This window comes from Echiichthys vipera, assembly GCF_963691815.1.
Source record: "Echiichthys vipera genome assembly, chromosome: 3".
Taxonomy (NCBI): Eukaryota; Metazoa; Chordata; class Actinopteri; order Perciformes; family Trachinidae; genus Echiichthys; species Echiichthys vipera.
The window spans coordinates 34,986,039-35,013,457 of NC_139828.1; the positions used below are offsets into that span (position 1 = coordinate 34,986,039).

General features: G+C 41.7%; 1 protein-coding gene across 1 annotated transcript in view; it reads right to left on the reverse strand.

Annotated features, from left to right (window-relative positions):
- Positions 1-27,419, reverse strand: part of ptprfa (protein tyrosine phosphatase receptor type Fa) — a gene marked incomplete at its 5' end in the record, with an annotated part of 414,741 nt that overhangs the window by 312,556 nt on the left and 74,766 nt on the right. Inside the window, one exon of the mRNA XM_083911493.1 lies at positions 7,767-7,955. Within this exon, the coding sequence (XP_083767619.1) occupies positions 7,767-7,955 (189 nt within the window). The remainder of the gene's footprint in view (positions 1-7,766; positions 7,956-27,419) is intronic.

Sequence of the window (27,419 nt, forward strand, 5' to 3'; positions counted from 1 at the left end):
AGGCAGTACTAAAAAAATTAACAGGTGCCACGTACTATCCACTACTTTTGCAAATGAAAAACCAAAAAAAAAAGCCGAGCCATACTGTGCGGTAGAACAGATCCAAAATATCTCGTCTCTTCTAAGTTGTTGTCCTTGTCCTGATAACATGCAAGACAGGTATATCAGAATGCAGCAGCAGTTTGTCTCTTAAAGATGTTCATTACAGTGTGGGTTGATATGCAACTGTGTTCTCAGTGTGCCTTTCACACTGTTCCTTATGGAGCTTAAGTTGGTTTAAAATTTCCGGGCACAAAACAATGACTCACGAGCGATGTATTTGATTTCACACACACAGATATTACCCATCGTGAGCAGATTTGAATCCGTTGAGCTCAACAGGATCTGCTCTCACTTGCTGCTCGAGGGTTATTTCTGTGCTCGTGGTCACATTATACACTTGCCAGAGAGGCCGCTCAGCTCGCTCGTGGAGTGCTTTTGGCTCGCTCGTGGAGTGCTTTCTACGCCCACGGAGAAAGATTTTGACACTTTGCGGGCGAAACCACTGGACTTTGATTGACAGCTCTCAGGAAGCCCAGGGTTGCCAGGTTGGAGAGTTTCACGCATATGATACCAGCAAGAGGGGAGACAGTGGCCTTCATCAAAACATTCTTGTTACACCAGGCAATAAATAAACTAGTATTGGAATAATAGCACAGGCAGGAGTATTAATACTTACCAATAACACAAACAAATGTGCAAGTGATTGTTATCAGTCATATCTAGCATTACATTATATAACTCTAAACTAATTCCAACAGGGAGAGGTGAACCACAGACCACTTTACTGAGATGAAACCAACGGCACCAAACATGAGACAGCATGTGTGAAAACAACTGATGGGAAGTTAATCTACCCAGTAGACATTTATTTGCTCTGATCTGCTCATGAAATAATTTAACGGATACATTTTAGTTATTTTGTCTCGATTGTATTGCTATTTGTTAGCACAGTTCTAACCATTTGGTAGCCCACTGCTGCCTGTTAGCTAACAGGAACGTCACTTGGTAAGTTGTTGAAGTCAGCTTTTATGAGTGGTTTGAACTGAGAACACTGTAACTAGCAGGTGTGACCTGTCTATTGTTTGAATCTCTTCCAAGACCATCCACGCTTCTGAAGAATGTTGTGAAGGCAGAGCAAGTGGACAGAGAGCTGGAAATGGAACATTGTGAAGTGACAGGAGAAGGAGAAGGACACAGATGATGGAGGAGAGGGGACAGTGAGGAGGGCGGGAGAATGAGTAGACGTTTACTGTTCCCAACATTCTTACCTCTGATTGGTGTACCACCTGGTGAGGTAATTTGAATGAAAATAAGATCAGAGATAACCATTAGCATAAAGAGAAAATGTGAAACAGAGAAAGACAAGAATGGCAGGAGAGCAAAGAGAGGGAAAACACAGAGAACAAAGTGACTGCTACTGTATTCTCGCCCTGTTTAAATAACATTTCCATAAATATGTATGGTAATATTTAATGTTTAATAGTGATAAATTTACTTGCTGATAATTTTTTTAATTTCAAATCAATTTCCTGAATGGCAGCTCTGCAAAATGTAATCTTTCTTCTGAACAAATGTGTGTTATTTTCCCACACGCTCTTCATGAGCACAGATTGTTTCCATAATGAAGTAAATTAATTCCTCAACTTCTGCTAATGTGTCATTTGTGCACCTGCTTATTTATTTTCAGGTGGTGCTTTTTTGCGTACACACCTGGCTATTTCCTCCACAGACCTGGCATCCTGTTGTGATCATAAAGTTTACTTATACCCCACACCTGCATTTTTACCCTGACAGCACCTGGTACCAATCACTTGACCCCTCATCCACCAACAGCAGGCCTGTTTTGGTTTAAACCCAAAGGATTTCTCTTGCATCCTGCTATAACACGGCAGATAAGAACACAAGCTGCCATCTTACAAAATTAACTTTGCTGCTAGCTGCTATTGAGTACAGACACACATCAGTGACATTTCCTGCTTAAAACTGGTCCTTTAATAATGTCCCTGGTGTAGGTCATCTCTAATTACTGGCACCATTTGGGCATATCAGGTCACATGCAGCAAATGGTAGGGATGGTTACTTTCCAGATACCAGTGATCTGGACAATAAACCAAGCCGCCTAGATAGGTGGTGAAAGACAGCAGAAGGGGGGCCCTGGAAGCTGTGTGGCCCCTGGGGTCTGATGAAGGGGACATCAGCAGCTATCAGAGGACCTGGCTGGGTAATACTGAGGCCTGCCATGACCCTCCACTGCCTTCTCATATCTACAAGAATCCCACACCATTTAAGCATGAAATTCAGGTGTCATGGCAGGTTTTGGGGTTTCATTGTGAAAAATAATAGGACTTTATTATATTTTCACAATGTGTGGGCTGTTTTCTAAAGTAGTGTTCATCAAAAAACATGAAATAATGGATTGGCAGTCCTCATATATCAGTAGAGAACTAATCAATTCTATTCTACTCTAAGAATTAGAGTAACTGATGGGGTGTGGTGTGAAATGCAACTGTTGTATCCAGCATTTGTCTTTTCCAAGCCAATAAAAACAAAAAAAAGGAGAATCACATGGATGGGGCAGCTGTGGCTCAGGAGGTAGAGTGGGTTGTCACCACTTAAACAAGAGGTGAACAAGAGGCAAAAATTGCAAAGCTCTTTGAATCATTTTTAAATGCAGTCCCTTTACCATGGAAATGTGATTGGCTGTTAAAGGGGACCTCTATTGATTGTTTGCACCACCAGTGCAACTGAGCCTCTAAGACCACGTGTATGATGTCTTCTATCACTCTGGAGGAGCTTTGTCAAATCCTAGAAAATAACCCTGATGCTGTCATACTGATGTGTCCTTAGGTGATGTCAGAGATCACTGATGTCATTATCCAGGCTTGGGCTTGTAGACTACACTTTTTTACAGAAAGTTTGTGTTACATACTGGGAGACATGTCCTCTTTACTGTACCAGGCAGAAGTAACGTGTATGCATAACTGGATCCAGTATGTTTTGGATCTATTGCTGTAATGGTACAAATGGTTTGGGATTTGTCATGTATGTGGTATGTGTTTTTTGGTATGTGTTGTGGAGTCATGGTTGGCTACGTGTTCGGCATAGCCGAAGATATTTGACCATTAGAGCCAGCATTTCAGTTTATGCTTCCAGCTGAAGATACTCCGGCCAAACTCATTTGTAGCCCTGGACGTCCAAAATTAGAGTGACTAACAATGGATAATCCCTGCAGCTTGTGCACAATTATATGACGCATAAGTGAAAGCACATTATAATATGGGTCAAGCTCTGGGATGGACTAACCTAGGTGACACTGTTTGCAAGTGGTTTAGCATGTTGGATTGCTTGAATTTTAAGAGATAACAGTGTTCGTAATTTCCCTCACTCAGTCAGGGGTCATCATAACATTCTGGACACTCCCAAACACCAGATCTAAATAACATCAGAGCTTCTTCCAGCTCTGGTTTCTCATTTTGTTTGGAATTATTTGCATATCGAAAAGAAGAAAGTCACATACTGAGATTAACATCTTTGAATGACTCAGGACAAATAAATGTCAGCTTAACTCATTCTGGGGAGTAGGACATATCTGCCTTTGCTGCTTGCATTTTAACATTATTTTTTTATCCGTCTTTTCGGAAAGTCCCAACATTCTTGAGTTGCAATACCAATCACTGGAGCACTCCTTTAAGAGCTGATGACTGAAAAACAATCCAGCTGGGGCCTTTCTTAGTCAAGTTTTGTCCACACATTGGCCACTGGAGTTTTCTGTTCTCTGAACTCAGAAAAAATGAAAAAATCTTGTGAATAGTGGTGCTGTAGCCTGTGTAAACAACAGTTATTGAATATGGATGCTAAATTATGAACTTTTTGGTTCACTGCAGAAGAGTTTTGTCCTTTTGCACACATCTTCTTTCCCAATCCCCCTGGTCTATCAGATCCTGGGGGCCAGTATGGTCCAGCATCCAGAGAGTCGATCGTTGGTCTGGGTCACATCACTCTTCGAAACACAAGCTTTGGTTGTAATGACTAGCAGACAGTTGAGTTCTGGAGGAAGCCTAACACAAGCCAGATGACATTTTTCCCACTTTTTCAAAGGAGAGCAAAGGTCTAAAATTGAAAAATGAAGCTATAAGTGTTTCTTAATGGATCAAAGTAATTTAATAGGACAAACTAATTCATGAGCAAATCTAATCACTCCTCTATAAAATAATTCTACTGTAACAAATAAATGGAATAATTGTAGAGTGCAGCTATATATTGCACTTGCCTTGTGTGGCATAGGGATGACACATTTTTCATTAAAAGAAGTCAGCCATCAGTGTTTGGCTGCTGTGGGACTGCATGTGTTGACGGGGCCCGATGAAACAAATTGAAACAAATTGCCATAGCAGTTGGTTAATAATAGATAGCATGTTTGTCTTAAAGGCCCAGACAGTGACTTGGGAAAATCCTCAGAATGGACTTCAAAGCGAATGATATCCTACAGCCTGTCTCTCAGCCTTTCCTCTGTGCCTCTGTTGAGATGAGAGCAGTCACACCACAGGAGGGGCCCCGGGCCCTCAGTAATGGGAAATCTGCTTCTTAATCTTGCTGCAAGAGCTCGCAAGAAAGTTTGGCCATGGACAGCCATTCCAATGTTGTGTAGGTGCAACATTTGGCAAGAAGCAAACATTTCTATTTCTAAAGAGTGAGAGAAAGGGGAGCTTTGAGATGTCTGGGCTACTTTTGAGGAGAAAGAGGTCCTATGTGCCCCTCTGGATCCTGGCCACCCCCCCACAGAGCTGCTTCACATGGCTGCCTCAGCCTTAACATCCATCATTGTCGGTGGAGTGGGAAGCACTGTTGCTACACCACTGTTCCCACACAGGTGCTGTTCAGGCAACCGCGGATATCTTTGATATCCTGCTCAAAATCTTAATGAGTTGTGTTCATTATTAGCTTATTGTGTGTTTTTTTTAAATGAAGAAAAAACTTCAGCCTTCAAATATTTTGCAATTCATCTAATGATGATTACTTTTGTTGTAAGTAATATAACCAGTAGTATCCCGCTGCAGAGCTCCAGGTTTTGGCCCCCTTTGAGACAACTTTGTTCAGCTCATTTTAGCATGTAAGCATGGTGGATTTAGCAAGCTAACTAGCTAGCCGTCCATCTCAAGTCAGCTCTAATCATGGCGAAAGCTAACTAGGAGAAGTGAGGAGAAGAGGAGGGACAGGGATGTGTGCTAGCTAGCTAACTAGCTAACTTGCTAACGTCACCATTAGAAGAATCAACTATCCATACTCTACTGTATGTAGCTATTTTATGTGGTAAATTCAGTTTTCCACGGTTTTTGATTGTTTTTCAAAATAATCATACTAAAAATGACTTCACGAGTTTGTTGAACATTGTTGAAAAGTTATGTTATGTTGTATCACATCCATGCCACTGTATAAGTAGGCTTAGTATAAGCTTAGCCACACGACCTCCACCGATAGAAGCAAGGTAAACAATACAAACTTAATATTAAATGGGATATAAAATGAGGTAACGGAGTGTTAAGCAGCACATAATATGTAACACATCTAACTAAACTGTATCTATCTAATGTTATATCATTGCAGGAGCGTACGTATGTTTCCCGGGTGCTATGTTCCTAGAGGGTCCTATGTCCTATGTAGGACCCAGGGAACATAGGGATGACCCCATTATTGCAACCACGATCAACATATTGTGGAAGAGAGGTTGCTGCCATAACATAAGCCTGTTATATATATCAGTGGTCCCCAACCTTTTTATAACCGCGGACCGGTCGAGTTAATGCCTTGAAATTACTTTTAAAGCCGCCGTTGTTTGCGATCTCCAGCAGCTGATCTTCTTCTTGCACAGACATGCTGGATTCACCTGGTTTGTTGATGTATGGGTCGCGGATCCATCCCTTGCCAGTTCGTGGGTCCTTTTTGGTTGAGAAGTAGCGCTCGAACTCTTTTAAAAGCAAAGACAGGTGATCGTGCACCAGCTGGGAGAATGAAGGCTCAGGCTCAGTCTCACTCAAAATCCCCGCTAATGTTTGAAACATGTCCAATATGCCTCTGTTCACGTGCCGTCCCAACAAATCCAGTTTGGCTTTTAATGCAGCTACTTTATCTGCCAACTTGAAGACAGTGGTCATTTTCCCCTGAAGTGACAGATTTAATTCATTGAGCATTTCCCTGCGAATGATACAATGCGTAGATTCACACTCAGGTGCAACCTCCTTAATCCGAGCAGTTAAACCAGACAGCCGTCCGGTCATGGCAGTCTGTGCATATGCCGACACAAAAGGGCCATTTCAGTTTTCCTGATGTATAACCATCCAGCAACTTGAACAGTTCTGCGGCTGTGGTGTTGGTTGGCAACGATAGTGCACACAACATGTCCTCATGGACATCCTCCTGATAAAGATATCGCACATAAACAAGAAGTATGGCCTTATTGTCAACATCTGTAGATTCGTCTACCTGGAGCGCGTACCACGGTGACGTATTAATCCTCCCCAACAATTGTTTCTCAATGTCTTCGGCTATTTCCTCAATGCCCCGAGCCACAGTGCTAGCCGACAAAGGTACCCGTGCTATCTTGTTAACAGCAGCCTCTCCTAGAAGTTCACGGCTAATGTCTCTAGTGGAGGGCAAGATCAACTCTTCACCAATAGTGAATGGCTTTTTAGCCTTAGCAATACAATTAGCCACCAAGTATGATGCTCTCAGCACATTCGCATTTATTGATGTGGTGGCCGCCAGTAATTTCTTCTGTCCTTCGTGTTCCTGTTTTTTTTTTTCAAAATACTCCAGGGGCTTGTTTTTTAATCCAGGGTGCTTAGTCTCCAGGTGGCGAAGCAACTTTGAAGGCTTCATTGCCTCGTTAGAGAGCCGTTCGCCGTATATCATGCAGAGCGGGCTTGGTCTGTGGGAATCCCCTGTCGCGATAAATCCATACTTCAAGTAGAACTCCTGGTACTGTCTGTTAAAAACTTTCTTTTTTTTGGAAGTTGGCTCTTCTTCTGTCTCTTCACTGGCCCTTTTCCCCTTCGAAAAGAAACTTTCCAAAGACGTCTGTTTTCTGCTCATTTTGTTAGCTTGTAGGTAAAATTTTTGGTGCTCAAATGGCCGGGATGTAACCGAGAGAATCCAGTCATTTTTCAAAATAAAAGATTGTTCAGACTCAGATAATAAATACAACGGAAATAATTAATTATTTCTTGGGCAGCCCGGTACCAATTGACCGGTCCACGGCTCGTGGATTGGGGACCACTGATCTATATGATTAAAATTACATTACCTAACCTTCTAAGTTACAGCTATATTTAAATATTGAGGTCGTATTTGTGACCTTGGTTGAACTTATTGGTTGAGGTCATGTGGCTTCTCCTAATGTTCTATGGGACATGCTATCATATCCTGATAAATAACTTGTTGCATCGCTGCTTTCTCCAAGTTGGGGACCCAAGGGCTCCGATGGAGGAGGCAGGTCCAAGCCTGGAGCTCTGCAGCTATCCTTGATATACTTTTTGTGCATCCATACCCCTCAACCTGTCAAGTGAGTGTGAGTCTCATGTATAACAAGGCCATTCAGCTGAGGGTTTCATATGGGACATGATTTTGTAAATGTCCGCCTTTTTCCAAGAGATGCATACATGACCAAATCCTTCAAGGTTACTTCACTTACTAACACCTGTGTGAGCAAGTTGTGATGAGTGCTTTACCTGAACGCAGCTGTTTTATGCGCCCATTACTGCTGCTGATGTCCACAGGCAGGAAGTCTTTGAACCAGTAGATCTCAGGATCAGGGTTGCCGCTGGCTGCACACAGCATTGTAGCAGTACGTGTTCTCTCCACAACCTTCAGCTGGGGCCCCATGTCTATGGTGGGGAAACCATGAGGGATCTGGTTCTCTGTGACAAAGACAGAGACAAACAAGCATTGGCACTCTGACTAATGGGGTGAAATTGCAATGCTCTCACTCTCCGAGTGGAATGCATTCTGAGAGAGAAGAGGTCTGCCATCATCCAAAATGCCTAGTGTGGCCAATCCTGCCAAATTATGAATCAAACATAATAAAATCCTTGGCCGAAAATTCCATTCCACACCTCTGTCCAAGGTTAAAGTGGAATACACATGGTTGTGTGTATTCCACAAATTTATTTTGTGGAATACACACATATTGAAAGCACAAGACGTAGTATAGCAAGCAAATCGGTATAGTAGTAAGGTTCGTTATAATTACAGTGTTAGCCCAAATATAAGACAGGGTTTTTTTCCTTGAATTCTGTCTGAAAAAGTGGGGTTTTCTTGATTAATTATTTTCAAGATCTAGATTAAAAGGTCAAGTAAGTGCTTCTACCAACACAGTCATTAGGCCACAGTGTGAATCTTACAAGTCAACATAAATTCACAACAACAGATGGGGCCAAAAATCCTTTACAAACTGAGATTAAATTATTGTCATTGTAATGTTACAACACAGAGTTGCACAATGAAATGCAGTTTTAGTCTCTAATTTTCAGGGCAGATCATATGGCCGTCATCTTAATAATAACAAATTGACATGTAACATTAACCATATCCATTAACTTTTTACTTTGAGCACCAAGCATCACCGATGTAACGTTAAATATAAAGTCATCCCAGCGGAGTCCTGCGCTCTGTCAGCAGCCCGATCTAGGATGTATGATATGGAGCCAGGTCCCCAAAGATGTGGGCACAACAGTCTCAGGTTTCCCGTTGCTGGGACACACCGCTTTTGGTGGTGCTTGATTGACTGTGTGTTGGAGTTATTCTCAATGTTCGCTGAACTTAATCCAGTCCACACGTTTCCTTCTCTGATCTTTATGAGTTTGTCTCCTAGACTGGTATATCTCTGTCATACGCCATACATGCTTCAGTGATAAAGGTGAAAAGAGGGTGGAAAACGCCACAGCTCTATACGATGTGTTTTTGAAAGGACTCGCAGCCCCGATTCAAGACCTCCTCGTAGGGGAGAGCTCGGCTGACACCGAAGGAGCAACGAAAGCGATCAAACTATCCTGAATAAGAATGTCCTCCAGAAAACTGGCACCACGATTTGTCGGCCCATTTCCGGTCACCAGACTCGTCGGCCCTGCAGCGGTCCGGCTTCGCCTGTCCCGGAGCCTTCGTGTTCATCCCACCTTTCACGTCAGCCAGAGGAAAGACAGTGGATCCCGTCTCGCCACATCATGGACCCCAGTCTTATCCAAGACTTTTTCCAGGCTCATCCTGAAAGCCCTGGGCCGTCAGGAGTCGGTCCTAGAGGGAGGGGTACTGTCACGCCGCGGTGAGGTCTGTCCTGTCTTTGGGTTTTTGTCTTGTGAATTTCCTGTTTTATTTTGAAAAGTAACTCTCCTCTCGTTCCAGGTCACTTGCCCTTCCTCGTGTCACCGGTCTGACGTCATTCCCTGATCCTTGATTGTTTCCACCTGTGGCCCCCTCCCTTCATGTGTATATAGTCCGTGTCTTCCCTTGTCTTGTTGCCAGAATATTTTGTCCGTTACGTCGAATGTTTCCAGAACTTTGTCACAGCCTTGTTCACGTCGTAGAGATCTTAGTATCCTCGCTCAGTTGTTTGTGTTCCCTGTTTTCTCATCGTAAGTTTAACACTTTTTGAATGCTCTTTTTTCCCCCTTATTTTTCCTCCTGGTCGGAGCGACTTTGCTTTTGTTCCTATTTGTTCACTTTGATTTTTGTTATTCCTCCTGGTCAGAGCGACTTTGTTTTTGTGTTTTAATTGTTAACTTTGTAGTCTGTATTTCCTCCTGGACGGAGCGACTTTGTTTTGTACTTTGTTTATTAACTTAGATAATTGTTATTTCGTCCTGTATGGAGCGACTTTTTGTTTGTGGTTTTCTGGCTCTGTGCCTCATGTTTTGGCTTTAAGAATAAATTTCAGTTTTGATCTGCGAACCTCCTCATTCCTGCCCGGGTCTGACAAAAGTGAGATAAGCTGATATTTATGTTGCCATATATACATTTTAATATCTAACAAGTGTGCCAGGTGAGTGCAAAACCTGCAACTTTCTATTGGGATCAACAAACTACTTTACAGTGACAACATATTTAAAACATTTATAGTTTACTTTGTTAAACAGATTTCCTCTCTTTTTAATAACTCTATCTTTACAGCATTTCATATAATTTGCAATATACCAAATATTCTAGAGTTAGATATATGAACTGTCCTTTAATGCTGGTAAATAGATTTTTTACACTGTCTATAATAAAAAAAAAACGTATGAACAATTTTGGTTTGTCTGCTATTAGTTTGTTTCTCAAGAAAAACTGCATCATTAGAAATTGTCGTAATTATTTTATTTTATTACTAACCTCTGCTGCAAGCATGGGGATTCTGAGGAAAATGACTGCAAGATATTTTACATTTATCTCTATAATCAATAAAATATCTACAATTTTTATTGGCCAGATAAGAACTTTAAGACTGCCCTACTGAATCACTCAATGAAAGTTAGATATGACAACTGAAAATGGATAAAAGGAAAAGTTTCAATGCAGGTGCTCAATTGAAAGCTTTGACTGAGAAACAGAAATAGTTCCTCATAGTACCGTATTACCTGACTAGATCGCTGCTCTCTGAGAATGCAGGGCTACTTGTCGTTCCTAGAGTCTCCAAAAGTAGAATGGGAGGTAGAGCGTTCAGCTACCAAGCTCCTCTCCTGTGGAACCGACTCCCAAGTGTTATTCGGGAGGCCGACACTGTCCCCATATTTAAGAGTAAACTTAAAACTTTCCTCACAGCTAGGGCTTACGAGCCCTTAGCAATGTTGTTATTTTCAAGTTGATTTTGTTCTGCTTAATGATGGTGCTATAGGCCTAGTCTGCCAGGGGATAATACTTTTCCTGATACTCTGAGCTTCTCTCCTCTCTGTATCATTCATGTTTCATAAATAAATGTTACCAATTCAACTTCTTCGGAATTGTTTGTGCTTTGTCGTCTGACAGGTCTCTGCTGATCGTGGTGGTGCCTGCTGCTGTGGTTCTGCATGACGCTTCCTGCTACTCTTATAATCTATCACCTTAGCTGTGCTTGTTTCTACTATTCTGCTGTATTAACTGCCATAACATATAAGTCCTATTCACATTACTATAGATATTATTATAGTTACTGGAAGTTTCTCTGTCTTTGTCTCAATGTGTCCATTTGTCCGTCTTTTCTCTCTTTCTCTCTCCTTTTCTTTATTGAATTGAAATAAATGACTAATGACTGAAAATGGAAAATGATCAAAATGGTCATCAAATGTTACAAGGAGAAGCACAGATAGAAAGATCTAATGGAAAGGGAAAAAGACATATTCTGTCTATTCCATTTGATGATTAATATTCATATTGTATTCATATCATATGACTGCCATATAGCTCCATAACCAAACCACAGCTTTCCGTCTGAAAAATGACCAGGGCCATCAATATTACTGCGGCAACAACAGACTCAGCAACAAGTGTCTTATTGAGACAGACCCAGGACAGGTTAAATTGTCTAACATGATGCCAGCTTCCAGACCATGAAAATTCTCTATTTCATTACAGATAGAACCTTACCTATTTCCATATCAAGCTTTTGTTCATTTTCATTTAAGCTCTAAAATGTATTTTTTTTTCAATTAGACCTTTCAGTGTGCTTTGATATTATAGATTTGATAATGACACATATTTTACACAAATGTCAGCATGCAGTGTGACAAGCTCCCTGCACCTCTAATAAAGAGCTTAGAATGTGGTGTGAGAAGGGGAGGCAATATCTTGTGGTGATAGATACAAAATGAAGCTACAGGGAACAAAGGCTGGCTGAAAGCTGGTGAAAGATTCCAAATGTTGAGGGAAAAAAGCTTCTTCACTCCACACAGTAAGGAAATGAGACCAGTCATTCTTCTGGCCCAAAGAATGTTTTTTTGCTCCTGTGCACCTTCTTTAGATCTCCTGTTTATCTTCTTAAATCACCTGAAAACAACAGCAGTCTGCTACAGTTCAAACACACAGACCTCCTGTGTAACAGCCATGTCCAGACACATCAGCTGTGTTGGACAAATAATGTCCAGGTGTGAACTTGACCTGCTATTGTTGTTACATTTATTTTACATATTGCATTTCTTGCATCCAGGTGCATCATATACACATTAGGTAGGTTTGCACTGCCTGCAGGCATTATGATCACTCATCCATCCACATGAATATTAAGTAGCCATGTGGAACACACAGTCCCATTATGTTTACAGACATGTGTAGTTCACTAATAAGGTAAAACATGTTGTTTATGCCGCATTTTGCTAAACTTTTACTTCCCTTTGTATCGTGTGTCAGGCAGGGCTTTTTAAAACAGCGTAATTAAGCCTCAAAGATTATCTTTTTCTTCAGACTCAGACCGGAAGTACCCATATTCATAATAAACAGAATTAAAGCTGCAAGCAGCGATGAACGGGCCCTCGTGTATGTCGGGGAGGTGGCTGGTCGCCGGCACTCGCGGCAGTGTGCTTTAGATATTGATAATTTCATGTAAATATGATTCATTTTTTCATATAAGTCTGATTTCCTGTTGCCAGTAGGTGCCACTGTGTCTGCCAATATTGGCATGTAGTTTTTTTTATTTTTTTTTATTTAATTGTTCCTTTCATTAAAAAAATGTCTATTCATTACATTGTACACACAATGATAAATTTAATTCACAGTTACAGTACATTTAAACATTTACATGAATGGAACGGAGCAGATAAAAAGAACACAATTTTTTTTATCCGTCTGCCCTTTTCAACATAATACAAACATGTGATGACCTCCCCTGATTTCCCCTACCCTCGCACAGTTATCGCCAAATTAAATACTAAACCTATCTAACAGTTTATAAAATATCTACATCCAGCTACTCGTCAAGTTTATATGATTCAATATGTTTTGTTAAATACAATCTTTTAAATTGAAAAATATTCAGACAACTTTTTCATCCTCCTGGGAATTCCAGTTTTACACCTTTAACAGGTAAGCACATTTGTTTTAATGTTGTTCGTGCACACTGATGTTTGAAGTAAAATATATTTGTATTTTTCCAAAATGAATAAGTTCTTTGATACTTTGTTTTTCACAAGTAAAATGTGATTTCCATGTTAAATTTTCATCCAACAATATACCTACGAATTTTATTTAATTCACTCTTTCAATGTTTGTGTTGTTACTGGATAAGGTGACTTGAGTTTTTCTTTTCTTTTTTGCCAAATATCATGAACTTTGTTTTTGTTCAATTTCAAGATTATTTGTTGTAATTAAACCATTTTTTAAGTTTTATCATTTCTTTTTCAATATTTTCAGCCAACTCTTTTAGATAATTTCCATAAGAGAAAAAGTTGTCTGCAAACAACACAAACTGTAACAATGTTGACATTTTGTAAATAGCTGGATAACCAATTCAACACTACTCCTCTTATTCCATATGTATACAATTTAGTTTTCTACTTGTCCCCTGGGAAATGTGGTGCAGTTTGGGCAATTGGTGCTAAAGTTAGAGGGACTTCCTGTTTATGGCAGGCAGTGCAAAATGGCTGCCATGCCATTACCCAACATACACAAAACATGCATCATGTTTCTCTGCATCAGGTGTAGAACCCACAATGTAGGTGTCATGTAAATCGGTTGATAATTGTCATTTTTCCTGTTACCAGTAGGGGGCGCTATGCTTATGACTTAATATTGAGATGCAGATGTGTTCAGGCCTGGACTCATATGAATCATGAGAAATCTGGGGCATATTGGAGAATGTATGTTGAAGTTACAACCACTTCCTGTTTTATGGGGAAGGATGGCCGCCACGACAACAGAATTTGTCCACTTCTCTTCTCTTTTCTTTTTCAAATGAAAGAAGAAGAAGAGTATTTCTGAGGTATGAACTGCAAAACAGTGCACATTTCCTTTTCTTTGTAAAATTTAAACTTAACATGTATATATTTTTTAATAAAGAAACTTAAAGAAACTAAGGCTTGGCCTGTGTTCTCCCGTACATGTGATGAATACCATTCTAGAATAGAAATACTTTATTGATCCCACGCTGGGAAATTGCAGCTTTTAAAAATATATATTTTTAGCCTCTGTTAGCAGAGGTGCTGTTTACAGAATCAAACCAGTGTTAGGAAATATGAACCACTTACTAAAACGTAACAATTTAACTGCTAATTTCTTCTCTGCTCCGAACCATCACCAGCTACAGCTGTCCGCTTTGAGTTCATCCTCCATCTCTCTTCACTGGCACATCCACAGACTAGCCTCCGTAGCGTATTGAGCTATTCTTGAAATGATTTATGTAATAACTTGCTCTGCACCGCTGCCAGCCTGTGTGTCTCAAGATACATCGTTACATTCCTAGCTGAGACCAGAAGTTAGAGCGAAACTGGTCGCACACACTGCAGACTGTCAGCACACAGGTTGCAGTGAGGAGTGTGTGTGTGTGTGTGTGTGTGTCTGTGTGTGTGTGTGTGTGTGTGTGTGTGTGTGTGTGTGTGTTTGTGTGTGTGACAATATTTCAAAACTTCATTCCAGCACCTTCTCAATAAGTAAAATATAATCTGATTGGCAGTTTCATTCATCAATCTTTCATTCTGCAGTGACACACCACCGTAAATCCATGAACATCTGTGGTTAGTTCACATGACTGCAATAACTGCAGGACAGTCAGCGTCTGTGGCTAGTTCAGGTGTCTGTAATAACTGCAGGACAGTCAGGCATCTGTGGTTAGTTCAGGTGTCTGTAATAACTGCAGGACAGTCGATCAGTTCGTTCTAAGCTGCCAAAATGTTTAGGTACACCTGCTTCTTTCACTACATAATCCCAAAATATGTGATATCAGTTTGACGTCAATTAAATAATTTTTAGACTAAATCAAAAAAAGCTGCAAAGAATGAACTGTCTATGAACACTATGTTTAAGGTTTAAAAATACTGAAGTAATCATTTAACCAATTTATTATCATCATTATTCCTTTATGTGTTGTTATTATTATTATTATTATTATTATTATTATTGTTAAATCATACCACAAATGTAGTTACTTTAACTGAGGCTTAGGAACAGGACCATACCCCTCTCCCTTCACTAATTCCACCACTCACGCCTTACAATTAACAACCCGTGTCTCATTAACCCAACACCTGTGTCTCACTAACTCAACTACCTGTGCAACCATTTATATATATATATATATATATATATATATATATATATATATATATATATTCGTGTTTTAGCCACTCTCTCTCAATCGTCTCAGTTTTCCAGGGCCGTTCGTTCCGGTTAGACCCGACCGAATACATATTCCAAGCCGTTTATTGCCTTCACGCCTGCTCCGTTATGGACCACAAGCTGTTCCTCAACCCGCAGATTCCACTGTTTGCGTCCCGCGGTAGGCTTCGTCCAACAATCCACGTCCGGCAGCTCCACCGGCATCACCCTCACCTCCAGTACCTCACCTGGGACAGCGCCACTGCCGTCCTCTATAAGGAGGCTGCCCTTCCTGACGTCCCTCAGATACCCACCATGAGCCGGCAGCGGGCTGCTGGCTCCTTCCCATGCTACAACCGTCTTCGACTGGGCGGCCTCCCTCCTCCAGCACGTCGTTAAGGAGAGCCATCCCTCTCTGTAGGGAGACGAACAAGCCACGACATTTGGGCTCTTCACCGCCTCCATCATCTACACGACCGCCCACTTCCGAGTTCACGGGCGCGCCAATGACATCACGTCACAGCCTCCCGGAGCCCTCCCCAAGGGCCAGGTCATATGTCCCGCCGTGCCTGCTCCCTGTATCTGGTTTGTCCCATGTTTTCTCGTTTCTTTAATCCCTTTATCCACAGGCTGCACTTCTGATCCCTGCACATGCATCCCTCCATCCCGGCATCCTTTCTCCTCCCCTTCCTTTTGCTCAAGTCCGCCTGGCATCTTTGGCTCCACCCGCACCTGGAGCTCCGCCCCCGCTTTCTGTAACCTCAAGCCACTGGGCAGCTGTTTGGGTACCCGCAGCTCCTGCCGGCCCTTCATTTTCTCCTGTGCTATACCTATCCCCCTCCCCCATGACCCCAGTTACAACAGCAGTTACTTCCTGGGAAGATTAAATCCCTCCCCTCATCCCTCCCCTTCCCTTTCCGTTCATCCCGCAACGGCTGACTCCTCTCCTCATTCCTCCCCTTTGCCCTCCCTTTTCGGCCTGGAGCGACCCGACCCCCCCCCCCTCCATCCCTCATCCCTCCGCTTCTTCTCCTTTCATTCCTCCCCTTCTACTCCTTTCATCTCTCCCCTTCGACCCCCGTCATCTCTCATCCCGCAACAACCAATCCCTCCCCTTCGACCCCCCTTTCATCCCTCATCCTGCAATGACCTATCCCTCCCCTTCTACTCCTTTCCATCCCTCCCCTGCTACTCTTTTCCAATCCTCATCTCTCACCTTCTACTCCTTTCAGCCCTCCCCTTCGACCAATTTTCATCCTTCATCCCACAACAACTGAACCCTCCCCTTCGACCCACTCCCCTGTGACCCCTATCATCCCTCAAACCATCCTTCCTGCATCCCTTGGTTGTTCCGAATCGTAACATTTCAGGTTGTCTCTCCCTCTTTGGATGTCTGTCCTTGTCTGTCTGTCTCTTCTCTCTTTCTTTCTCCTTTTTCTTCCTCCCCAACCAGTCAATGGCCGTCCTCCATAGAGCCGGGTCTGTTCAACGTTCCTGCCCGTATAGGGGAAGTCGGTTTATGTTGCCACCGTGTGCACTAGGTTGTCGGTCATGGGAGAATAGTTCGGTCTTTGTAAACCATATTAAGTCGTAGAGTGCGGCCTTTACCTACTCCATAGGTAAAGTGTCCCGAGATAACTTTCGTTATGAATCGGCACTGTAAATTTAATCGAATTAATTAGGGATGCTCGATATTGGCTTTTCTGCCGATATCCGATATTCCGATATTGTCCAACCCTTAATTACTGATATCACCCGATACCGATATCGCCCGATACCGATATCACCTGATACCGATATATGCAGCCTTTTTACACCAAAATTCATCACATATCACCTATTATGGAATTAACACATTATGCCTAATTTTATTGTGATGCCCCACTGGATGCATACATAGATGCAACACGGCTTTTCAAATGTAAACACAGTCTGTACAAAATAAGTTATTGAAAAAAGTGCCATTCATTTAATTGTTTGTGTTTTTAGAGAGAATATTTTGCCTCAAACAACACTACAGACAACATCAACACAAGGAAGATGCATAGCTTCAGTCCAGAGTAGTAAACAAACTTGTAGTAGTTTTCTTTTCCCAGACTGAGGAACGACTGAGCTGTAACTTGGCAAATAATACAATCAATAAATTAGCAGTCAAGCTCAACATGCTAACCTGTATTGGATCTAATGGATACAGCACCAGAAATTACCTTCTCGACGTGACGGTAAATAACACTGTACAGTCCGGGTAAACAATGGTCTGAGAAATACTTGTGACTGGGCGTTATACAGACATAACGTGGCTCGAGAAACTACACAAGTTTGGTGAATCCGGCATCTTGAACGATAGAAAAAGTTTGTTTCTCGGTGTCGGCTGTTGCTTCTTTTCATCACTTTGCTGCACAGATGTAGCGTATAACTCCGCATGATTCTTCTTGAGGTGGGTGATCAAATGTGATGTATTAAAGGAAGACGCCTTGCTTCCTCCTCTCATAACTAACGCCTTGCAGTCATTGCAAAGCGCACATTTACTGTTAGGAGGTGACACTTGGAAATACTTCCAAACCACGGACATCTCATGCACCGGGAGAGCTGAAGCTTGTTAGCCACGGTTAGCAACCTACGAGTGAGCGTGTTGTTGTTGTTATACGTCATCAAGCACGCGCCTGTAAACGGCCCGTGTTGCATTCAGGTACACTCGGAAATGCTGAAGCCTACGGCCCGTGTTGCATTCAGGTACACTCGGAAATGCTGAAGCCTACAGAACTAACATCGGTTGTAAAAACCCGATACCGATAATTCCCGATATTACATTTTTAACTCAATATCGGCCGATAATATCGGTGGGCCGATATTATCGGACACCCCTAGAATTAATGCGACAACACCCACATCAGGTCCATCTACCCCCGTAACCCCTCCCAGCACGGGCTCTTCTACTTCTCCTTCCTTCACCCACGATGGCCGCATACCTCATTCCCGCGACATCTGGCTCTGCGCAGACACAGCCCCCTGTCCCTCAGCATCGTCCGTTACCTCGGCGGTAGACAGTCCGCCTCCAGAACTTCTTTCTCCTCCCCCTGCACTTTCGAATCGTGCCTCATTGTTGTCGCTGCCATTCTTTGGGGGCATGAGTGGTAATTCTCATAAATCCATCCAGACAACCAAATTACTGTTGACATCATAAACAAGGCAGCTCAACACCACATGTCCATTCACAGCCTTAACTCAGCCACACCGCCAACATTTCGGGCTACTAACTTCATCGTCAACCCCCTCTCATTCCTTAATCCAAATAATTGCATATACTAACCCAAACAACTCGCCGTCAACCCAACTCGTGAATTAATGTTCGTCTTAGCAATTTTGGTGTCCTCAGACGTCCAGCATTTACCACCTTCAACTCATCGCTACATGCAAGCCTCAACAACACTCTGAACGGTCCATTCTCAGAGCCACGCTCCCCGGACTGGCGTGACATCCATACACACCTCAACCCGCTTCGCACCATTCATCTCGACGATCGACCCACGTCCTTCATCCCCGACGATCGACCCACAGCCTTTAGCCCTGGCGATCAACTCTGTTCTCCATCCCTGGCGATCGACCCTCTCATCATTCCCTCGACCCCTCTCTTCATCCCATCTAAATGCATCCCTACCTCTTGCATTCCCCGGCTATTTCAATTAAACTTCTCCAATGTCGTACAATGGTGTGGTCTTGTCAGTGAAATGTAGTTAATTTAACTAAGGTTCAGGAACAAGACCATACCCCTCTCCCTTCACTAATTCCACCACTCATGCCTCATTATTAACAACCTGTGTCCCATTAACGCAAAACCTTGCAATACGCAAGTCCTTCATCCCAGACGATCGACCCACAGCCTTCATCCCTGGCGGTCAACTCCGTTCTTCATCCCTGGCGATCAACCCTCTCATCATTCCCTCGACCCCTCTCTGCATCCCACCTTATTGCATTCCCCGGCTATTCCAATTAAACTTCTCCAATATCGTACAATGGTGTGGTCTTGTTAGTGAAAGGATGGATATAGATGGTATGTGGAAGCTTAATAACTATGGTTGTGCCTAGCACCAGCAACTTCACTTTAGAACATCAGCTTCATTATTTGTTCTTGTAATTTATTTTATTTATTTATTTGGCTTCTTATGTATTCAGTTTTTTCTACACTTCACCGTGAAACTGTTAGTAATTGCTTCTGTGCTTTTTGCTTCAGTCACTTACAGATCTCATCTAACCTTGCCATCATGGTTAAAATATATGCACATGTTAGTATTCTATTTTCCTTTGTTGCATACACATAAAAAATACACACTAACACTCACACAACCATACAGCACTCTATTGTGATATAATATCAAGCTTCTAACCTATTCAAGTTAATGCCTAGAAAAGCCATCATATTGAAAGCAAGCAATCATCTCTTCCTTTAGATTTTACAGTTTGCCTACTGTAGCTATCAAAAGAAATGTCTAAGTAAATGATTTGAGAATTCACAATTTTAAAAAGAAAAACAATTGCAACGTTTATGCAATTAATGAATACCTATGTAATCTACAGTTGCTGAACCTTTCCACACTCACCCAATAAACATTAAAACTTGAAAACATCATATGCAAGAGAAGTGAGGCTGAAGGTGATAACATGCTATATTTCAAAGACTGTTGCCTTGTCTCTCCAACAGTTTAGCTCAGGGATTGAGGAAAAGACAAGTGGACGTGATAAAGGATGGTGTTTGTGGCGGCAGCACCTCAATAACAAAGATGACAGTGCTATGTAAAATCTGTCAAAGCAGTCAAACGTCTGGAGAGGCAGCGGGCCACGAGAATTGGAGGGAGATGTGCTTTTATAGCTATTGATTAGAGCAAATTCAGGCATAAAAATAAGGTAAATTAACTATTTCGTTACAGTATTACTCTTAGTTAATATCACTCTTGATATTTTCACGTCATGAGAATATAAACTCAATTAATGTTGTTTTTTATTGTATGTACAGTATGCTCGCAGACGCTTTGGAGGAACATGGAGGAGACGGTCATAGGTTTTTGGTATGCTGGAGGTCAAAGGGCAGCAAAGAAGACAGTGCTGAGACTAATCAGAAAGAGAGCAAGCAGAGAACTACTGCCTATTATAAGAATGCATGTGCATCCTGTGAGTGAAGTCATCAGTGCCTATCGAAGGTTATCCCAGGAAGGCTATCCACTACCAAGTCAACCACAGACAGCCACAGACTTGTTCACAGAGACACACACACACACACACACACACAAACAGCACATTGAAAGGGCATGGAGAAACTACAAGGACGACAAATATTGATTCAGGAGAAATTCAACTCCAAAGGCTTTGAAAATGAATTTAGGTTTCATTGAGTAGAACCACTGGCTAGCAAGGCCTGACAAGAATGGCATCATAGGCTGCATATTTATATGGGCATGCTATAACATGTAGCACAAAATCGATTTTCACAAAAAAAAGTTCAAGAAATAACATTCCCTTCCCCCTTAATTCACAATACAATAAGTAATTCAAGCCAGTAAAGCTTGAATGTCGGTTTATTAAGGTCAAATTGTTTTTGGTATTTGGTGTTCAGTTATATAAAAAGAACACGTGTGAGCTTTAACAAGGGGTGATTTAATGAAAAAGTGTAAATGTTAAATAAGACTGTTTGACAGTTTAATAAATCTAACCATACGGTTGCTATTTCTGTGGTATATACATGTACGGATTCTGGTGTTTATTAGCAAGTATCACGTACATGACATAACTTAGTACTCCCTAAACATTTATTTGGGTACCTTCCTAAAGAGGATATTTTCACCTTAGCTTCCTAGTATGTTCCTAGTATGTTTCCATGTACCTACTAGATAATAGCTTTGAACTTCCTATCCTTTTCATATGGCTACTTTACTAATACATATCCACCTAAAGGTTGACTAAGTGTATTTAGTCAGAAAGTACTCTGTAGTTATAGGGAAATATGCACGGCTTTCTTCTACAGTACTAGTACATGTTTATTACACAAAAAGTGATATTTTGGTACTGGGAAAGAACATGGCAATTTGACAGTTCATCAAGCTTTCTGTTACTTTGCTAATATGTATATTAAAATACCATGTACTTTTCTAGTATGTTTCCATGTACTTAGTATTGTGGATGTCTTGAAAGATATGAGAAACTTTGGCAGTAAGAACACCAACGTTCTGTTTTCCTAAGGACATGGTATCTGACATGAATAAAAAAAAACGTGAAGGAGCACCAAACGGTGAAACACATTATACTGCACATAGGGTCAAACAAAGTACTGAAGCAAGACTTTATTGATCTGCTAAACACAGTCAGCTGTCTGATCATTGTAGTGTCCATCAGTGGGCCTCTTCGGCCCGTTGGAAATGCTCAAGACTTCTGAGTCTTAACAGATGGCTTTCAGCTGCATGTGCCTTCCACTCAGTTCTTTTTATTGACAATTTCAACTTCTTTCGGGACCGCAGACAGGGAATAAGGCCTTTAATGTCAAACCTATCTCCTACGTCACTCATCTGTTCCCTCTGCCAAGGATACGAAACAGGAGGAATCAAAACACGATGAAGCCAATACATAGCCTCAGCATGAAGAGAGCTTTGAGCATGATCAGCAAGGAGAAAAAGTCCCCCGCCCCCCAGCTCCGACGCCCCCACCCCAAACCCTATCCAGCTCCACCTTCTCTACACCAACTCTGTCCCCCTCCTCCCCTCTGTTGGAGTTCACTGATCACATGAAACAACTGGTTACTGCTGGGACGAAATTCACATCCCGTCCGATTCCTAGATTCCATACCTCAAATGACTCATTGCATCATCCCCCACTGACCCCCCTCCCATCACTTCCAAGTCCAGTTCTGGCCAAATCACCAAAGACACATCATGAACCACCCTCACCTCGACGACAGAATCATCCTCTGTCTCAATAGCCTGATAACAATACAGCACGTTCCGTGCTTGTGTACAAAATACATCAAGCTCCAACTGATATGTGCTGGGCTCAGACTACAGGACAGACTGTACTCATGGCTTTTTTCAGGAGAAGTCAGGGCCTAAGTCGATGGCTTCCTCAGTTCAAGTCTTGGTAAGTAATCGACAAAGGCTTAGCAAACTTATTCTGAAAATGTATCAAATCTAGCGTCCTTCCCTCGTCAATAACATCCAATCCTAAATCATGGGGCATATAATAATGATGCTAACACACTAAATCTAGCCTTATTAAATATCAGGTGTTTGGCAGGAAAACCAATTTTAATCAATGAATTTATTATCAAGCACAATCTTGATTGTTTATTAACTGAAACCTGTTTATTAACTGAAACCTGGTTAAAACAGGGTAACGGTGGCGCTGTTCTTATTGAATCAGCTCCCCGAAACTTCAGTTTTAAAAGTGAAGGAAGAGTTTATAAGAATGGAGAAGGAGTGGCTGTCCTGTTAAATGATGTCTGATGGAAACTTTGCCTCCTTTGAATATGTAGCTCTTAAGTTGAATTCTTCCTCCAGAATTATGTTTCTAAATGTCTACAGGCCACCCAAATATTGTGCAACCTTTTCTGAAGAATGTTCTGAACTGCTGTCTATGATCTGTACTGACTTTGACTGTTAAGTTATTGTTGGGGATTTGATAAACTCCATGACAAGGGGGCTAAAGAACTTTATTGTATCATTGATAACCATGGATTTATTCAGCATGTAACCGAGCCCACACATAACAAAGGCCACACTCTGGACTTAGTCATATCCAAGGGTGTGAGCATTTCTAAGGTTTCTGTGATTGATGTTGCTCTTTCTGATCATTCCTGTCTTTCCTTTGAGAGTGCTGTCTCTGTGCAGAGTGATGTTCAAGGAAAAGTAATTTGTCAGTCAAAAAAGTCAGTCGTGCCTTGTTTCCTACTGTCGACAGGCTAACAAACCCTCCTGTGTCAGTAGCCCCTGAACTTCTTTCCACCAGGGCCTGCAATGAATTTGAATGACAACATTTTAAAAAATTAGGCAAACAGCCAGTGCCTCCACATCAGGTGCTGGACATGTGCTGTCCATGTGTCCACCTAACGCTTACTCAAATACCATGGCACAATTTCATGTGATTAACCATAAGGCCTTGGAAGACATTATACAACATTTAAATAATAAATCTAAATAAGATATCAAGGATTAAAGGACTTATGTCTCAACATGACTTAGAGAAACTTGCCATAAGCATGCATTTATCTTCAGCAGGCTCGACTACTGTAACAGTGTCTTTACAGGTCTCCCTAAAAAGTCCATCAGACAGCTGCAGTTAATTCAAAATGCTCCTTCCGTCCTCACTAAGACCGAAAAGTTGATCATATCACTCCAGTCCTCAGATCTTTACACTGGCTTCCTGTCTGTCAAAGAATTGGTTACAAAATACATCTGTTGGTTTACAATGCACTGAATGGTTTAGGACCAAATTACATTTCAGAACTAAGCATGGGACAGGTCTGCTCTGTGTCCCCAGAGTCAGGACTAAACATGGGACAGGTCTGCTCTGTGTCCCAAGAGTCAGGACTAAACATGAAGAGGCAGCATTCAGTTTTTATGCTCCACATATCTGGAACAAACTTCCAGAAAACTGCAGGTCTGCTGCAACTCTTAGTTCTTTTAAATCAAGACTGAAGACTTTTTATTTGCCACTGCTTTTCAGTAAACTGCACTGTAACTTCTGTAACTGTAACCATCTTTTGTTTAAAAAATGACCTTTTATGCGTTTTAAATCTTTTCTATGTTTTTATTGACTTCTAACATGTTTTTAATTTATATGTTTTACGTTTTATTTCTCCTAATGCTTATAATGTTTTATGTGAAGAATTTTGAATTGCCTTGCTGTAGAATTGTGCTATACAAATAAACTTGCCTTGCCTTGCCTAGTATGTTCTAACTTTATAACTACAATACTTACTGTACATGGTTTCCGATGGGTACTTTCTTAGTACATAGATTGTATTACCATGTAGTTTCTTGTTAGTTTTTCATGTACCTACTAAGTAATAACGTGGCACTTACTATCCTTTCTTTATGGGTACTTACTTAATACATGGATTGTATTACATCTAGTTTCCTGGTATGTTTCCATGTAATTACTAGGTACTAACTTAGTAATTACTACAAAGTTATTTTCGAATTTTCCTTTTAACTATAATTTGTTACCATCTAGTTTCTTAGTAAATACCAGGTAATAAGGGGACCGTAAAATAAAGGGTTACCGAGTACTTTATTAGAATATGTAAATAATTAATCAATGACCTCTCTCATCATATGTTTCTCATCGCACGGTGATAATAATCTAGCACAGGTCCCCATCAGCTTTAAAGCCAATTTGATAAAGTGGCCAAACTGTCATTGGTTCGCAGCCGAGTGTGAAACGGCTCGGATTAGGATCAGCACCTCTAAATCTAAGGCCATGGCTCTCAGCGGGAAAACGGTGGATTGCTTACTCCAGGTAGGGAATGAGTCCTTACCCCAAGTGAAGTAGTTCAAGTACCTCGGGATCATGTTCATGAGTTAGGGGACGATGGAGCGTGAGTTTGGCTGGAGAATCGGAGCAGCGGGGCTGGTATTGCAGTTGCTTTTGCACCGTTGTGACGAAAAGAGAGCTGAGCCGGAAGGCAAAGCTCTCGATCTACCGGTCAATCTTCGTTCCTAACCTATGGTCATGAAAGCTGAGACATGACCGAAAGAACGAGGTCGCGGGCCACATTCTATCTACTGCTTTTCTCAGCTCTGCACAGACACATCATCATTTTTTTTCCTCAGCCAAATCACACTATTGGGTAGTCTGTCTCATGCACCGCCGTAAAGACACCCCGATCAACTAATCTTAGAGAACTACAGGCAGTGACGTGATCATGGTAGATTCAGAAAACAGCAGGAAGTCATGGCTGAAAAAATGAAAACGAAACTATTATGTCCTAACAAGCATCAGACTATCGCGTTGCATCAACGCTGTCTGTCCACATTTTTTCGCAGAATGTGTGGAACACGTAAAATATGCGCCTAAAAAACAGATAAAGGTCTTGTGCAACTGCTGACTCCTCATGTTTTTCACAAGGTTGCAAGGCCATCTCTACTGCCACACACACACACACACACACAAACACACACACACACACACAGTCTCACAAGGTGCGCACATTGGATGGTATACCAACCTTTTCAACCACCTAAAGAGACAGCATCCCAAACAGTCTGCTGAGAGTGAAACGGTGAGGAGAGCAGCCACACCACAGCCAGCAGAGGAAACAGGTAGCTTTTTGTTAAATGTCTATTGTACTTGAAAGACTGATTGAAATCTGTTCAGAAAGGTTCTTCGTTCTTTCTTTTCTCTTTTATGGCTATCTTTCTACATAGGGAAGTTAGGGACTCAGTCATGCTGAGACATAAGTCCTTTAATCCTTGATATATTATTTAGATTTATTATTTAAATGTTGTATAATGTCTTCCCAGGCCTTATGGTTAATCACATGAAATTGTGCCATGGTATTTGAGTAAGCGTTAGGCGGACACATGGACAGCACATGTCCAGCACCTGATGTGGAGGCACTGGCTGTTCGCCTAATTTTTTAAAATGTTGTCATTCAAATTCATTGCAGGCCCTGGTGGAAAGAAGTTCAGGGGCTACTGACACAGGAGGGTTTGTTAGCCTGTCGACAGTAGGAAACAAGGCACGACTGACTTTTTTGACTGACAAATTACTTTTCTTTGAACATCACTCTGCACAGAGACAGCACTCTAAAAGGAAACACAGGAATGATCTTACATTAAAGTAGTTTCACGATCTCGGACGATAACTTAATGATGGAGGTTTATAACTAGTCAAACCAGGTTTGTGAATAGGCAGTTTACAAGCTAACGGTTGTTATAATACTTACAGTGATTTAGCTGTTTACTGGGTCCCAGCGCAAAAAGCTTATCACGTGAAGGCCCGTTAACAGGGTCGCGGGGGGCTGGAGCCGATCCCAGCTGCCATTGGGCGTGAGGCGGGGTACACCCTGGACAGGACGCCAGTCTATCACAGGGCACATAGAGACAAACAGAGACAGACAACCATTCACATTCACACCTTACGGGCAATTTAGAGTCATCAATTAACCTAACACCTGCATGTCTTTGGACTGTGGGAGGAAGCCGGAGAACCCAGGGAGAACCCACGCAGACACAGGGAGAACATGCAAACTCCACACAGACACGAGAGCAGGAACCTTCTCGCTATGAGGCGACAGTGCTAACCACTACACCACGTGCTGCCCCTGTGAGTTTAGTGATAAACCAAACACAGACCTTGTTTTCTAAAGGTAAACGACGATGATCCTAGACCCTGTTACCCTGATCATGTCACAATCACAAGAGCAGTAATGCTTTGGTTTATATTTAACGTGCAGACTGGGACTGAAACAAATTTTTGCTGTGCTTATGTGATCGTCTGGTGTATTAGAGATCTGTATATGATGCATGGAGGATACAGAAGAAGCAAAAACAGGCTCCTGGTTGACTTGACCACCAACATACTGTATAGCAAAGTGGTGTAATGGTTTAACACTAAATATTCCGGGAACAACTTAGCTTTCCTTCATCTTTTGGAGGGATCTCATGATGGCTCAGTGACAAATATTTGGGGGAGAAATTTCCACATTTGAAGGTCTTAACTCCTCTATGCATCTGATGATGATTATTTGGAGACAGGATTATTGGAGACATTCCTTACACACAGATTTGTGATATAACATTTAAGCATTTGTTTCTTTGCTGGACCACAGCAAAGAGGGGCTAGCCCTATAAACATAATTCTGTGACTGAGTGATTGATGAAGTTACTGAGCATAAAGTTACACCATTGGTTCGGTTCCCCCATAGGCACAAGTGTTTCTGGTGGTTATATATGTGCCCCCACAGCATGAAATAATAATCATGAAAGAAAATAAAACATTCCACCATCAATATTCTGCTAAACTTAATATTTCCAGGATTGTTGTTACTTTAACCTCAAAGCCTCTGTATCTATTTCAGATTAAAAGCCCTATAGCATTTCAGTGGACAGAATTCCTTAAGTTCCTAACAAGGCTCTTACTGTGAAACA